Source organism: Nipponia nippon, unplaced genomic scaffold (genome assembly GCF_047370975.1).
Source record: "Nipponia nippon isolate SJK-2023a ecotype South Korea unplaced genomic scaffold, ASM4737097v1 scaffold_6, whole genome shotgun sequence".
In the NCBI taxonomy this organism is placed as follows: Eukaryota; Metazoa; Chordata; class Aves; order Pelecaniformes; family Threskiornithidae; genus Nipponia; species Nipponia nippon.
The window spans coordinates 58,204,418-58,221,929 of NW_028262380.1; the positions used below are offsets into that span (position 1 = coordinate 58,204,418).

The window sequence follows — 17,512 nt, forward strand, 5'->3', positions numbered from 1 at the left end:
TCACCTGGAGCAGCCATAACCCTCCACGGCTCCTAAAGGTCTCATTAATGCATCAGGTGCTCTGCAGACTGACATCATGAAAAAATGTAGGAGAAATTTCCCTGATTTCTTCCTTTATGAAGCAATACTATATGGACATCTTCATAGTCTGACACTTTATTCTGAAGGTAGCGCAGCTTTACCACCATGTATGCAACAACTTCCAGGATGGTTTACGTGGATGTTGAGCTTGATCTGTACCCCAACTTGGGAGAAGGGGTAGGAAAAATTCTCTCACTCTGCTTCAATTTTTCAATGGAAAACAACTTCTACCCATTCAACCAGTTTATAAGATTCTTTTTCCCCTGCAGAGAACTACATTGTTTGTATATTTGGCCTCTTCACTGCATTCACAAGCTGCTGGGGTTTTTTGTTGGCTTTTTGTTTGTTTGTTGTTGTTTGTTTTTTTTTTCCAAGTTCTAGCATTACTTCTGAAGTGACATTGTCATACAAAACCCCTGCAACAAATGCCTGTGTTCTCATTCTTTAATGTTTGTGCACTCTTTTGCTCCCTTTTTTTTTTAAGAAGATGTGATAGCCTATTTCAATTTTAAACTGAAGTTGGAGGAGTTACAACTCCGAATTTGGTCACTCTGTTATACAAAACTCTTAATGAGGAATAAAAGGAGCTGTACCAGTGTGCACTTTTTATAGTATTCATGGTGCCTTACATAACAACCAATTAATTATGGTCTTATAAATGCCTTAATAACTGTGTTACTCATTAGCAGTAAGTCCAGCTTATTTTCTTGACTTTTGATACTATGTCTTCCCAGGAACTTAGATTTCTCACTGTAATTCCTTTTACTGTTGTTATTATTATTTCTTAAGGTACCTTTAAAATCAGAATGAACACAGACAATGAAAACTTAAGTCTTGGAGAAAACAGCCACTAGCTTTTGTGAGATCCAATGTTATGTTTTGGCCTATTGAGCAGAGAGCTTTTTCAGGTTATATGTGGCAGATACACCTCACTATCCTCACAGAATATCCTATAAAACCCAATAAAGATTAAAGCAATAAGGTTTCTACAGGAGTTAAATAGGACTCTAGAGAAATAACTTTAAACACTAATAGCCTTTTCATAGAGCTCTACAGGACTGTATAAGTACTTTTAAAGTGCATTGCACTTGCTGTTACATATTTCCCATTCAAAGCAGGAGGATACGGCTGTAACTGAACAGGTCGAAACAGCCAGCCAAGTGATGACTTTCAAGAACCAATGCCAAATTCTATTCCCAGTCATTTTCAAGCAGGAAGAAGTGTTCAATCAGTGCTAAGCATTGCTGAAGGCACACATTTGCCTGTGCACGCACGAATGGCTGCATGCATGCACAGAAATGCATTCAGACTGAAGTTTGCCCATAATAATGCCACTATTAGACCCAGCAATTTCAATAACATGGCTTCCAAGAACCTTTGCTGTCTTCAGATCCCACAACAAATCTCTCCAAGAAAACAGCTGGACCAGGACAAAGGACTGGGCCTTCAGGCTCTAAAGAAAATTATATTTTTAAACTGTCCCTGTGGAGCCTTTGAAACATGCATGAGTCCATCACTAATATATTCACTTATTTTCTCAACTTACACGTTCAGCCAAGAAGTTAAACCTATGAGGATTTTGTGCTTTGCACAACATGAGCTTTACCTTGTGCCTTAAGGTCATTAACTGGAATGAGGAACACCGAAGATACTTGATTTCCACAGAAGTTGTGACCTAAGAGCCTAAGGGCTGGTTTGTTGTCACTGTGGGTCTCTTTTCTTCTAAATCCCAATCTTTGTATATAGAGCTCACAGCTGGATGATGACCAAAAGAAGGGTTTTCAGGAAGCTTTTCACTCCGTCTTCTCCTTCACACACTTGTGCACTCACCTACGCAGATTAAGCTCTGTAAGTGAAATGGGAATAGGTACTCTGAAACCTGATAATGGTTTCAGTATATCCAAGCAGGTTTCTTGATACTGATGATCGATTCCTCACCAGCTGACTTTCAATTACTCATAATAGTAAAGATAGGCATTGGTTGATGTTTCATTGGTAACATTTCTCAGTAAACTCTGCAACTACAGAAGATGCCCAGAGAAAAAACATTGAAAAATAAGAGTGATCAGCAGGTCAAGGGAGGTGATTCTCCCCCTCTACGCTGCTCTTGTGAGACCCCACCTAGAGTACTGCATCCAGCTCTGACATGAACCTGTTAGAACAGGTCCGGAGGAGGGTCACAAAAAACGATCAGAGGGATCTCTCCTATGAAGAAAGCCTGAGACAGTTGAGGTTGTTCAGCCCGGAGAAAAGAAGGCTCCGGCGAGATCTTATATCTGCCTTTCAATATATAAAGGGGGCTTATAAGAAAAATGGAGATATATTTTTTTTTTATCAAGGCCTGTAGTGACAAGACAAGGGGCAACGATTTTAAAGTAAAAGAGGGTACCTTTAGATTGGACATAAGGAATAAATTTTTTACAATGAGGGTGGTGAGACACTGGAGCAGGTTGCCCAGAGAGGTTGTGGATGCCCCGTCATTGGAAGTGTTCAAGGTCCTGTTGGATGGGGCTTTGAGCAACCTGATCTAGTTGAAGATGCCCCTGCCCATGACAGGGGATTGGACTAGATGATCTATAAAGGCCCTTTCCAACACAAACCTTTCTGTGATTCTATGAAATTGTCCTCTACCTGCAGGTGTTCAAGGTATGCAATTTATAGCTACCAACATAAACATTTTAAAAATTCACTGAAAAAATAGGCATCTTTTGTATGAAATGCATAGGCAAATCAGTACGGGAGGGCCCTCCATGCTATACTATCAAGTCCTCAAAGTAAGATCATTATCATACTTTAACAGTCACTATGTTGTGCATATGTATTGCCTCTGAAATGCATCCACTAATACATTTTGTCGCTTGGTTTCTAATACCCACGTGACAGTAAGCATTTCCTTGAATGGGACATTGCAGTCAAGTGTCTACTTGAAAGAAATATATTAATAGATTTTAGAAAGATGCATTATTTCATATATTATTTTTTCAGGTAATAAATCCTAAAGAGATGAATGAAACTGACAGAAAAATTAATTACATACATTATCAGAAAATTACTCTGTGATAGACAACACAGCCAACTGCTAGGACCCCTGTAATAGCATTTTCCTTTGCTCAAAATGCATTGAATGAAGCAGTCAAGAGAAACAGGACACAATTAAAAGAAAGGACTTAGAGGTTCATATGGCAACTGTACAGCTTTCTAACATGGAAAATTGAGATGCATTATCCTGCTAAAGAATTTTTTTAAATTAGAGGGAAAAAAATAGTTTTGTATTCAAGAATGCAGAATCTCAACACAAAATATGTACAACGTCAAACAATAAGTGCATTGCATTTATGCGCTGTAAACACTCAGGTTCTTTTTAAAAACTTCTCAAAGGTTTGGGAGTTTTTTGCCTTTTTTTTTTTTTTTTTAAGGCAAGTCCTACATTTTGTAGGCATCTGTGAAACAGAAAAAAAAAAAAAATCTTTTTGACAGTAATAAAGCAAAACCAAAATACAGCAACATGATTTTAGAGTAATATAAGCTATCATAAACATAGGATGAGTTACCGGATAGCCATTTCGCCCTGGTAGACCCTGGTTGAATGAGATGAAATGGTATGACACACATTAACAACACAGTCATGACATATGACATAAAAAACATGCAGAGTACATTACTGGAAAATTATAATTTGCATATCTATTAATTTTTTATATGTGAAGATATTACAAGCCAACAAATATGAAATAGGTACTACACAATGAAGAAATGAGGATTTGGCAATGGAAATTATATGTTGTAATTTACATAAACATTCTAATTAAAAGGCTACTGGCTACTTTGGACACTCATTGAAATTCCTTTTATTATGAAGAGAATTATCCATGTAGACTGAGGGGCAACACGTGGTTAAAAGAAAAAAGAAGTTTCAGTGCCTAGGCAGTAAAGTATTAGATACATAGGCTACCACTAGAACATAGGTGCCAAAGAAGAAATTTGAGAATGCTATAACAGATCATAAAGAAAAAAAAAAAAAAATTGAAAGCCCCAGCCTTTGACTGTTATCAGATGTGACACTTGGTGTCACGTACAAGGAAAATAAACAGAGCACTGCAGTAGCCTTTGAAAATACAACATACACCTAATTCCATGCAGTGCTATGTGGGATGTATAAATATTTGCCATTTTAAACAAAAACGATTACCACAGTCTCCCAGGTGAAAACAATAACTGAGTTCAGAACAGTTGCCCCTAGCCAGACTGTGTCTATGAAAATAAAAAAGTGAATTAGGAACAGAAATTACATTTTTAAATGCCTTGTAGCAACTTAAACCCTTGCTGCCTGTCAGCAAGATGAAGCCTTATAAGTTTTGAATAGGAAACTCGGAATTTTAAGTCAGATACTTCTTAAAATTACTCAGTCTTGGGAGCATTTCAGGTTTGTGTTAATATTGCCATGATCTAGACTTTTTTTTTTTTTTTTTAAATGGACCTATACTAAAACAGTAGGGAGCTGAAGCCAAAGACATTCATAACAAGGCACATAGTGAACTCTTGCCACGTTGTCTTGCTACAGGAAAATCACTTGTATCATGGTTTATGGTTGTTCTTTGTGTTTCATGGCAAGACTGCAAAATAAATTGGGGAAGCCAGCGGTTTTTTTCAAATAAACAGCACCATTATGCATTAAGCCTGGCTTTTCATTGATGGCTTGTTAAATGAATTTGCCACTATGAACTGCTGAGCACATGGTCAAAACCTTTCAAGGATAAGTAGTTTCACTGCTCAGTATATAGAGTTTACAGTAAAATCATTATGTCACAGCAGAAATTCAACATATTAATTCACTATTCTCAAACGTGCACGTAGCATAGGACAGACAGATAATCTGGTCCTGAAAATATTGTGGACATGCTATATCTTTCAAACCAAAAAAAAAAAAAAAAGTCTGCAAATGCTGTCAAAGAAATACTGTTTTAATGGACACACTTTTACACCATATGGTGCACATGGATGGCATGACAAATACAAATGTTTGAGATATATGTGTTTAGTCCTGTTCTTCAAGTCAGACTTCTGACCTACCTTGGGAATATACAACAAAGCAAACAAAAAACAAACAAAAAAACCCCAACCAAAACCCAAAGCAACCATAAAACCCCAGAAGAGAGAAACTGTTTTCTTACAAACAGGATTAGCACCGGATTCAATCAGTTTACTGAACTGAATAGTATTATTTAATATTCATTTTACACAAGCACTTACTGGCTTCAGTAACAATTACACTGCAATGAGCTGGACAGCCTGTATACCTCCAAAGGACAAGGAGCCTGTACCCCAAGAGTCTGTGATAACTGCAGAGGAAGTTACTACCCAGCAAAAGGCAGAGTGACCGAGTCTGGACTTAAGATAGCGTACTCGCACATTTTTATACTGCAGTAAAATATCTGTTATCAAGTCATAAGCAAAATGAGCATAACATACTTACGTGGAATTATGATCCAAACTGCTATCTGGAGTGCTGAATATAAAGCTTTAATGGTTTAGAGACTTTTTTCTTAAGGAACTTTCTGATTAAATTATTCAGCTCCAAGATAATTAGTAAGTGTTTACACTGTACAAGTATAAATATCAACATTCCCTCTTGATGATACATGATCATTTTATCACGGTGATAACTTAACAGGATCTAACGGATTTCTCCCTGATTCTGGAAGAATCAACAATGCATCACTGTACTTACAGGAGGTCCTGTGGGGTGGGGGAGAGGGAAAGAGGGTAAAAAAAAAAAAAGAGAAAAAAAAAAAAGAATACGTAAGCTTATGAAGTTATTAAAGAAAGACACATATGTACGAAGCCAAGCACAAGGCCTCAGGATTGTAAGTGAGCAACACTGCTAATACGCTGCACACGTTTTCCCATTCAAGTACTTTTTAGCTTTGGTTGTGCTTTGCAACTTGTGATATGACTAATGCCCAAATGCATGCACTTACCTTACCAATTCTTCAATTAGTCATGCAATCTTATGCAAGTTGCTTCTCCATCCATTTCCATGCAATTTCATGCCAGTCCAAAAATACCAGCCATGGACTACAATTCATTTTGTCAGACTCCACATGAAGCGTAAGTAACCATATCACCAGTTTCAGTTAGCCACACAATTGGCATTTGATCACAGCTTGGCTGCAAAATTGCACAAAGTACCCTTGGCATTTAACCTTGGCATCTCGTCAAGACATACGTGCACCGGCATCTTCCGGCCTTCCAACTTTGCCTCTGAGGGGAGGTTTCAGTGGCCACCTGACAGTGCTGAACTTTCTTTTCATCACCTTCCTTTCTCAAGGCACACATATAAAATGCTCCCTATTAAAATGTCACACTTCGTGAAGTGATATTTGCACATTTTTTCAATTATTTAGTCTCAAAGTCTTTTGTATAGCAGTTCTTGGAAACATTATCAAAGGGCCACAAATCAAATCTACTATTTCAGTCTTATTAAGTTGAGCAGCTGCAGCTCCCAAATCAATGGCATTTCATTAAGCTTTTATGTCTCCCTCTAATTTCTGAATAAAGTGAAGTGGAAAAGGAGTATAAAACAGCAGCAGCTGTACTTTAAGATTGCTTTTAATATTGACAGACTTTTGGTTTTAACAATGCAATTTTATTGTCCAGTAACTAAGGCAATTTCTTTATCCTGGTAAACATTCTTAAACAGCATTTTAAGGTGCAGGTCTGTTTTTAAATGAGAGAGATCAATTTCCTTTCTTAATAGTTTAATATGTGTTTATTTGAGATGTAAAATGAATCGACAAGCATCCTGCAAAGTAATTGCCAGGATCATTTGTAAGACAATCTTCAATCATAGAATTTCCTTCTGTACCGTAGTATTTTTCTCTGAACTAAACACTAATCCAACACTGAATGGAAACACCAAGGTGATTTATATTAACCTTTGGCAGGGCTTGACTTCAGTTTTGTGATGCAGGAAAACACGGAAATAGTTTTTAAGAGCCAGATAAATGATCATTTACAGAGATAAGAAAGGCTACATAAGATTTACAGAGATCGAGTTGATTGGAAGATTTTCCTAACTGGCAGGTTAGACGAGACAGCCAAGGAGATTAGAAATGCTCATTTTCTCCTGCATCGCCTCCAGAAAGTTCACCTTTATGACAGACTCAATCTTGCAAGGTAATCGACAGTTCCAGTTCCCGTGAACGTCAGCATCTCATAACATTATCTCAAATGAAATTTCAAGCTCCACACCACCAGCAGGATTCTCTCAACAGCAACCTCCCTGGTATAGGGTAACGAACCAACAAATGTTTTTCTTATTTCTCTAAGAACTTAATTGCTACTCATTTCTAGTAAACAACAATTTCTCTCATACAGAGTAGTCTACTTATCACATTATTTCCCTGAGTACCAACATTCTTAACATAAGGAATTTTATTTCCTTCTTTATTTCCTTATAAAATTGTTCGTCTCAAACCAAGGGGGCTTGGTGCAACACTGACTTATAGTACTCCAACTACTGACTTACATGGAGTTATTCTAACTTGCATAAGTGTGAGAAGACACCAAAATGGTTTGACAATTAGCAATGTGTTACCAATTGTACCATGTCAAGCATTATGAAGTGTGCCTACAAATTAATGATGCTCAAAGACTAGGAAACTATCTGGAAGGCCACCAGGTATATGCCAAGGGTCACAAATTTTTACCAGAGAAGTTTCAGAACTCTCTTTCAGAGCACACAAGCGATAAAACTAAAACTGAAGGCATGCTGGGTATGCATCCTCGCAAAAACACAGGCATCAAATAACAATGGATCTTATGAAATTGAAAACTTACCAGTCTCTCCTCTTCTGCCCCGCTTACCTCTTTTCCCTGGAGGACCTAAAAAAAAGATGGTGGGTTGTAACTTTTTTTCTTGAAATTATATGTAGAATATCATTTGTGTTGTATGGGCATTAAACAGATGCATTACATGGAGTCCAGAGACTTTGGCTGGGCAGGGGTAAAAGATAACCAGATTAAGATTCAGGAATTTGAAGATAAAAAAAAAACACCTGCAACTTCCACAGGCTTCTTTTTCCCCAGTATTTTAATGTTCTGACAAGTGGAACATTTTTCTTTATGTCCAACTTACCGTGCTGAAGCCCATCAATTCTTGTGCTTTCCACCATGAACCCCAGAGAAGAAATTGTTTCTTTCCCTCAAAAAAAAATCTTTGTATTCCTCAGAATTACTACACCATTCCTTCAATCTTCTTAAACCAAACTTATCATTGGGCATTAAATTCCGTTCAGTTATTCCTGTATTAAGCTCAAAGATTAGCATTTATTTATAACAATAAATCTTCTGGAAAAAGCATCCAGCCTCCATCTGAAAACATCCAAGAGATGAAGAAACCATGACCTGGCTCACCATCGCCCAAACACTAACAAGAGCGTATGTGGTGTTAGACACTAAGGTGCTTTGCTTCCAGTTTGTATCTGTTAGCCATAACACAACAGCTTAGTCCCTGTAGGCTTTTTGCTAAGGAATCCTTTACTACTCATTGTCCTTGCTCCACAAATATTTACATACTACAGTCAGTGTCTTCTGCCACCTCTAAATAAAAAATAAAATCATTTTTGTCCTTCATTTCTGCACTCCAACCTTCAACACCCTTTCGAAACTGCAGACATAGTATAACATTCTTCCTCTCTTCTTGGTGACCTTGACATACCGTTCCTGAAAATGTAAGGAAAGTACACTTGCGCTTCTCCTTGTACAGCTAGGAGGAGAGGCAGCGGCTGTGGTGGTTGGAGTACTGAGTACTGGTTTCAGTACAGAGTACTGAAATGCTGCTGCTCTGAAGAGAGAACCACAGGTGGGACTCTCAAAGCTGCTGAAAGGAGGCAAGTGCACAGGTGGCATTTCCAAAAGCAGCAACACACCCAGTAGCACAAGTACCTCTGCTGCAGCTGTATCTCACTGTATGTAATAGATATTAGGTGCGTAGGTGTTTTTATGCAAATAATTAAGCAACTGTCTGCTACCTAAAAGAGCTACAAGATTTTACAAATCATCTGAACTATCATCCCATAGCTTTTAAATGCATATGAATGCCCAGTCTTACTTTGCATTATATATTTGCGGCAACCTGGCTTAAAAGACTAAGATGCTGAAAAGAAATGTTAGTGATATAATCTCAATATATTATGTGAAATAGCATTAGTTTGCCAGGGTAATAAAAGAATATTTTTAAAAAAAAAAAGAAAAAGAAAAAAAAGAGGAGCAGCTCTTGCCTTGAAGGTAGAGAGGTTTATTCCTATCAGAGCTTTATAAATTTCACTAAAATCGTTCTTTCTTATCCTGTTTTAATAATTACAGTAGTGGCATAATGCAACACAAGTTTAAGAGAACAATATTATACAAAGCAAGAATGGCGTAGGATATTCATTATCAACAGCATACTTAACAAGACAAGAATATTTTGTTATTATATGCTGAAAAATAGCAAGCGTGTCACTTCAGCGCAGAGAACCTTGCAACCTCTTCCTGAAACACTCCAGTCTCTGCAAGAGATATCTATGGAAACTTCTTACACAGGTAACGGCATGTTAAAACACGTAAGTTTCTATACACACATACTTCTCCCCTGCAACTAACACTGAAACTTATTAGAGCCCCTGTGCATGCGCATCCCCTCTGCAGTAGTCCTCAGTGGAGATGTCCTGGGCTACCCCCAAGCTCACAACACAGCTGTGCAGCGATTTGGGCTAATGACAAACATGGATGTGCAGGGGAAACTTCTAAGGTTCTTCACCAGGTCATTAATGACCTGTCTTATAGCATATAACAACAAAATAGTCTCATCCTGTTTTGCAGAATATTATTCTATTAAATTTTAACTGTGCTCTAGGTCTGTACATCCGCACACACGAACATGTCTACTACCAAGTTTCCTTCTGAGAAAACAACAGGACTTTGAAACTAAAAAACTTCAGCTAGGGACCAGCAAAAGGCATTAAAGCTACTAATAGAAAAACCTGAAGGTAGCGTCAAGCTGTGAATTTTAGGAAGGAATTAATTTTGTCCAGCAAACCATATTTCCATAGAGCATTAAACTGCCAGTTTATTAGCTGTGTACAGTGACGGCAAAGAAGGGGCTCCAGTTCAGTTCTTTCCTCTGCCATCAAGTGCTGATCCCCTCTAAGCTGTTATTCTGAGACTGCTAGGTTCAGATGTATGTGTCAGTCACCAGAAGAAATGCTTATTACTATTATATTTCCAAAGTAACCACACCACTGAAGTTAAGAAAATTACTCTGGATTTGCATCAGCATTAATGAAATCATACCACCGCCCCTGAATTTTGGCTCATCAGGCCGGTATTTAAGGGCCAGTGAGTGATGTGAACCGCTATTCCCTCTCATTAAAAGCTTGATTTCTGCACTACTCAGGTCTCTGTCAAAGTGGTGGCATTTGCAAACCTCTTAAAAATTGTGAGATGAGAGGTGGATCTTGCAAACTGCTACTGGGTTTTGGGGACCATTTGAGGAAATAATTTATATTTATTTATTTATTAACGATACAAAACAATTCCTTTTAAACAGTTAATCACAGACGGTTCCAGTTCACAGAAACGCTAACGCTCACATTTAAGGTCATCACTAGATGACCTACTGCTTCAGCAACTGCACGAGCTTTCATGTTTTCCTGAGTAGGCTGCCTTCTCTAAATCTTAACCGCTAACATCATCTGTTGCTCCAAGAGTTTCCAGTTATCAAAACCCTGGGCATTTTGCTATAAATATTAATTTTCCATCTGTCTATAGTTTTATAACTTTGCACTAATTGGAGGATTTGGTGGAGACTCATTGCAGCAGAAGGAGCAGTGAATAAAGTTATACTAGGCACAATGTCATCTTATAACAAGTCCACAGATTTTTACAGCTTGCAGAAGATACACAACATATGACACAACTATTCTGAACTTTCTTGCCCAAGGTAAAAATCTCTCTAGAATAGTATCAAAAATGTCCATGATGAATTGAATTTAATCCACAGTGTTTAAAAAGTAGTTTGTTTTGAAGATCTTTTTATATTAAAAATATAAAACTTGGAAAGAAAAACAAAAGTTTGAATCTCAGTGGAGTGAGCTGGGTTAATAAAGATTAATGATACTGAGAAATAAGCAAGAGCTAGTTTATAGTAGCCAAGTTTGCCAATACATTGTTTTGCTAAGCTCACTAAATTTACCCATAGGTAGGGAGTAAGAGTAAAATGCCAGAAGACAAGCTGGTTTTCATTTTTAACTTATTATACCTTAAAAATATTTGAAACAATTTTATTCTGCCAAAAACATTTATGAATCTTATTTTTATGAAGAGAAAGTTTAGAAAGGGTTTTTTTTTTTTCTTCATTCAAATGTCAAAAAAATTAATGCCACTGCTATTCCATATCTACCAAGGGAATTTTGAAAATTAAGAAAATTGGGGGTGGGGAGCGGTGTGGTGTTATACTTCCAAAAACTAAGAGTCAATTACTTATCTGAATTCATCTTCTCAAGCACTAGATGTCAGCTGCTCAAAAAGTTTTGCTTTTCTTACCTACACATAAGGAACTGGCAAACAAACAAACAAAAAATCCACAAATAAACAAAAAAACCCCCACACCCTCCACGCAACTGATTTCAGCCAGATAACAGCTTTAGGCTTTGACATTTGATATTTTAGCTGAAATATAAGTAATAAAAAGCAACAAGTCAATAAGGATGTAACAAACAATTTCTTCCTCCTCCCTCAAATTCCTCCAATTAAACCTATTAAAGGATAACAGAAGAATTCAGAATCCTATTCCCTCTTTTACTGGTACGCAGGACCTTGCTCTCATGTCACTTGACACACACACATAGCTACTGTTAAAGGTAATGAGTATTCCATGTGTACAAGAAAAGAAGAATATTTTCCTGGCTATTTCAAAAGGACATCCATTTCACATGCAGCTTACAGCAACACAAGATTTTCTCTGTCAAGTCAGAAAAACTAATTGGTCCAATTACATTTTCAGAGTAAATCCTGAGTAACTTTGCTGAATTTAGTACTGTTACTTCAGTATCATTAGGCATAAAACTGCCAACCTTGCTGAAATCATGTGATTAAAATATCTAGAAGTCAGCTGAACCAAACCAACCAAGCCACCCAAACTATCCTTTCTGATTCGACTGTAACACTGGCAAAATAACTCCTCTTTGGCTACATTTCAAGCTCCATCGCCCTAATTTGTCAATGGATTCAACTCTGTCCTTTCCGCTTCCAGACTACAACCCAGCTGCCATCACTTAATTCTGTTCCACATTTCTCCCTATCAAACAAACTCAGAAAGGACTTGCAGTGCTGCACTGGACAAAGCCAAGCCCGCGCTGCTCACAGGGTGAGGACCGCTTCCCCAGCAAACCAACACTTCTGTGTTTTACAGCCGTAGGAGCACCAAGTGACAGTACGGGCCAGCGACGCAGGTAGGCAGCAGAGCAGAGCGGCAGCCGCTGAGCCTAACCTCTCCCCGTGACATACGCATGCCACGAGCAGCATGGTGACTCCAGTTAATGCTGCGTGATTAACTGCCCCATCCTGCTAGCCTCCTCCTCCTGGAATGGTCACCGACTTCAGCAAACAGTACTGAAACATCCCAACAGGCTGACCTCTCACCCAATGGATGTTTGGGCAACGTGAGATTTGACATAAGGCATCCACGGTCCTTTCCCATAGCACTGCCATCAATTCGTCAATGGGAAGATTTCTATCTCCGAAGATGAGCACATTCTTACAGACACTGCATGGATCTGTTCCAGCCTCCTTCATCAGCCTTTTTGCTCTTCCCTCTTTTTTCAGCTTTTTTAGCTCACATAACACTTGGACTCTTCTTTCCTCCCACTCTGCATAATCATCCCACCTGGCGTGTCAGTCTTCTGCTTTGTACCTCAGTCTGTCTGGGACAGGCTGCCTGAATTTCCTACCTCATAAAATTATCTACCTCATTTCAAGCCTCAGCTGGATAAATAACATTCATTTTTTCACACACAGTACATCATCTTTTTGGCTCACCATGAAACATCATTGCATTGCAGGGCTTGGATACATGTCAGAGGCTATTATGCAACTTGGCTGAGGAAATGCCAAAATCAGTCTATCTGATCCACAGCAAAGCAATCTGACCTCCCTAAGTCAGATTATTTGTATCACTGCTGTGCATGCTAAATGCCATCTGATTAGAGGCATCTAGCTTAGCATCATTTTGCTAGTACCAGATACTACTGAGGGAGCTCAAAGAATCCCATGATCATCACTTGTAAGATAGCCAGAACTGCGCATACATATATATATTCTCTTTTTCTTCTCTGGTAGTTAAATATGCTTGAAGCGTGAAAGGTAACGTCCCTTCCAAACATTCTAAAATCATTCAGTATTATCATTCTGAATTAATTCTATAACTGTATCAATGTCTACTCCTTTTTTCCCTTAACCTTGTAAAACTGTTGGCCTAAGAAACCATGTGTGACCATAAGCCTCACCATGTAAAACACACTTCAAGGAGTATTTGTTTCTTTTTGTCAATGGTAAGTTTACTGTCTCGTAAAATCACAGATGTCTCCTTCTACAGTGTTATGAGACAGAAGCTTACATTCCTTACCCAGCTTCTCAATGCCATTGTGCTAAATAGCACACACATTTTTAAGATGTTTTCTTGCTTGTCTCCTTTGTAAGGTGAGCACACCCTATTTTTTCAACCTCTCCATCTGAATTTTCTCCCTATCAGAAATGATAATTATTATTAACCTTTCCTAAGCTTTCTCTGATTCTGCAGTGAGTCTTTTAGCATGATAAGGCTGAAACATCTCACACTTTGTCCACAGTCCCGAGCTCTCGCTCCAACATGACTCCTACAGGAGGAGCACTAATGCACATCCAGCAGAGCTGCTCTATACCAGGAGGCAGCAGCTGGCGAGGAACAGCCTGACACAGCCTTTCCTGCAGAGCCCGGCAAGAAGCATCTCTCAGCCCTTGGGTTCTCAAGAACTTTCCCAAGAGCAAGTCCTCCTTATAAGCACTGTCTCTACTCAGAACTTATTTTCGTAATTTCTCTAAAGACAGCTGTTGTGGTTTAACCCAGGAGGCAGCTAAACACCACATAGCCGTTTGCTCGCTCCCCCCACAGTGGGATGGGGGAGAGAATCGGAAAAAAGGTCAAACGTGTGGGTTGAGATAAAGACAATTTAATAGGACAGAAAAGACTATATAAAACAAGTGATGCACAATGCAATTGCTCACCACCGTTTGGTGAGTTGGGGTCAGCTGTCCCGGCTGTGTCCCCCCCCAGCTTCTTGTGCACCCCCAGCCTGCTCGCTGGTGGGGCGGTGTGAGAAGCAGGAAAAATCCTTGTGTCTGTGTAAGCGCTGCTCAGCAGTAACTACAACATCAGTGTGTTATCAACATTATTCTCATCCTAAATCCAAAACACAGCACTATACCAGCTACTAGAAAGAAAATTAACTCTATCCTAGCCAAAACCAGGACAACAGCTCACTTTAAATCTGCAAGTTCCACTCTGCTTCATCTTTCCCCCTAACAATACACTGGTTCAAAATATTTCATTTTAGGCAAAAAATTCTTAAGCAAGACTTAATGTCTTCACCTATAAAGTAGGAGAAAAGCCTCGAAAAGCAAAACGTACATAAAATTCAATTCTTGGCTACGGGTAACCACTGGACACCCTTTCTTGTTTTCCATCTAACCTAGAGGTCCAAAGATACTTTCCTTCTGTAACAGCTGCAGTAGAGGGTTCACAGCAACCCTGGGTTTTGAGCATTCCCTAACCACTGCCTAACTTCCACTCCTCTCCACCTACACTCCTCACAGATAGAGTTGCCTGGCATGAATGTACTTCGCCTGTTTGATCCTGTTCAGACCCAGGCACTGGGAGTGTTTGAAGTCGGGTTTTCCCTGCCCAGCCCACAGATAGTTTGTTGGGTTGAAGCTGCCCGAGAGCTTTGCGAATGCTGCTGGTGCTGCTCCCTGGGGCTAGATGCTTGAGTGCTTAAGGGATATTCCCCTTTTTAGTTGCTCTGCTGGCTGCCAGCTCCCAGCCCAATCTGAAGGCTGGGCCCATTAAACACTACATAAGATATCAGGTACACGTATCTTCTCTTAATGCCACAATATAAGGTGTGTTATCTAATTTCTACAGATACTCACATGACCTTATTAACACAGGTAATAGGTGCGAGAGCAAGTTGTTTTGTCTACAAATCCTCCTCTCACCAGTTTGCGTTTTTTTCTCTGTGTTTTTCTCATTACTGTTGTTTTCATGGTCTATATGAGTGACCAATGTTCTAGCAAAAATGGCACCACTAGTTTACGTAACAGACCTACAGCATATTTTGCATTATTCTTCATCCTTATGTATGCTAACACTGTGGCCATGTCCTTTGCCACAGCTGTAGTTTCAGGAGTGCCTTCACTGACCTGTTGATATGTGTGTGTGTGTGTGTATATATATATATATCACAAACCTTTACCTAACTACAGGAGTCCTGTGATGCATTACAGTCCCAAAGTTTAATCATACTGACATTTTCTCTCTCTCTTTTCTGTTCAGTAGGAGGAGGACTAGGATAGGAAACACTGCTGCTTACATGACCTTCTTTTAGGAAAACTTAATGCAGAACAAATACGTTCTTGAACTTTGCATTTTTCACAGGTTACTGTGCTGTGGCAGAATGTGTGTAACTGATGATATTTAAAATACTGTCAGAGGTGAAGATACATATTTATAAGGCAAACAATGAAATGATTCACCTCAGATCACAGCTTTTGTGTCCAGCTACAAGCTAGAATTACGATCTATCTTGCTAAAGCAGTCTGAAATCGATCCCAGTAGCCTGGGCTGGAACAGTCCACTGGTTCTTACAGACTAAATTTTAGTGGTGAGGCCACTAAACTATTTTAATGAACATATAACACTCCAAGCACACATGGTCATCTCTGCAAACACAGAAATAGCTGCTATCACCTGGCTGACAAATATTGCTGAGGGACAGCTGAAGTATGTAGGGATAGCTATTCTATACTAGCAAGGCATGAAAGTCTTCTCATCGTTTCAACTTGCCATTCCATTGTATTATTATCATGCCATATCAATAGTTGGCCCTATGGTGCAAAAATCATGTCATATTGAGAAAAACTATTTAAGCGTCATTTAACTTTTTCAGATACTAATGTCGATGAAATGAGAAATAAGGTATCAGAATTAAATTCTTCTTCAGCCTCAATAGAATTTAAATTACCTTTAGAAACAGATTTAGATACTTTTTGAGGACATGCAGCCATACCGGATGGTTAAGTAACTACACAGTACAACTGTAGTTGTATAAAAGCAAAAGCTTCAGAATTACAAGTCCTTAAAACCTAATTCTGCATCCACCTTTAGGAAGTCATGTTATATCTCAGTGTCAAAGTTCTGCCATCAGGAAAATGGCAAACAACAATAAGAACATAACAACAGTGGAAAGCATGCATCTTTCTCAAATGCAGTGTTTTGGACATGCTAACTCTCAAGCAGAGAGTCTGTCACGAGCCAACCTTTCTCTAGTACCTACACAATAATGCAGGCTATAGGTGAGGACAGAGCAGGATTGCAGCATTTCAGGTAGTGCAGTTGAGAAATAGTGACTTTTCCATGTCAGTCAATGCACTCCCCCACCTCAGCAAATGGCAGGTACCCTTCCATGCATTAAGCACTATGCAGACATCCATCTTGGCTGTGGCTTTCATGTTAATTGTGTTGAGTTACACTCAGTCTGAGCAATTTTTCACTTAAGCACATGGTCTTGCACGTGCATGGGAGACTTTGGTCATTACTTTCTCTGAGGGTTCACTCTGACCTAAGGAAACCCATGACCTCAAAGCTTCCTCAAGCAACCAGAGGTGCCCAACTCTTCTCTCCTGAGGAAAAGAGGACAACTCTCCCATGTGACAGTGGGATGAACACAAGCTTAGATGTTTGGGCCACACCAGGGCTGAAACCCCTGCAGCATGTTGGAATCAAAATCGCCTTTTCTCTTTCCTCCCAAGTCCTACAGCAATTTATTCCTTCTACTATAACTTCCCACCAAGTTCCTCATGTTCTTTTCCCTTTGCTTTTCATCAGTCTGACGTTTTTTCTGTTTTGTTTTTTAAAATGCATCCTTTCTCCTTGCTGGCCATATGGCTTTCAGCTGCCAGGCCCAGTACAACAGCAACTAGGTGAAACAGCTGGAAAAAATTCCTGCTCAAGCACCCACGTGCCGACTAGACACCCCCTCAGTTCTCTTGGGAGATGTAACACAGGCTGTTGGTTTTGCTTTGGAGCGGTTGGGATAGCTCACCTCAGTGCTCAGCACTTAACAACGTGGGCTGC

The 17,512-nt window shown here is 39.1% G+C and overlaps 1 protein-coding gene across 1 annotated transcript in view; it reads right to left on the reverse strand.

Annotated features, from left to right (window-relative positions):
- COL25A1 (collagen type XXV alpha 1 chain) overlaps positions 1 to 17,512 on the reverse strand; it is a 328,598-nt gene that overhangs the window by 156,622 nt on the left and 154,464 nt on the right. The window contains exons 3-4 of the mRNA XM_087737719.1: positions 7,921 to 7,965; positions 5,810 to 5,817 (exon numbers count right to left, since the gene is read on the reverse strand). Of these exons, the coding sequence (XP_087593845.1) occupies positions 5,810 to 5,817; positions 7,921 to 7,965 (53 nt within the window). The remainder of the gene's footprint in view (positions 1 to 5,809; positions 5,818 to 7,920; positions 7,966 to 17,512) is intronic.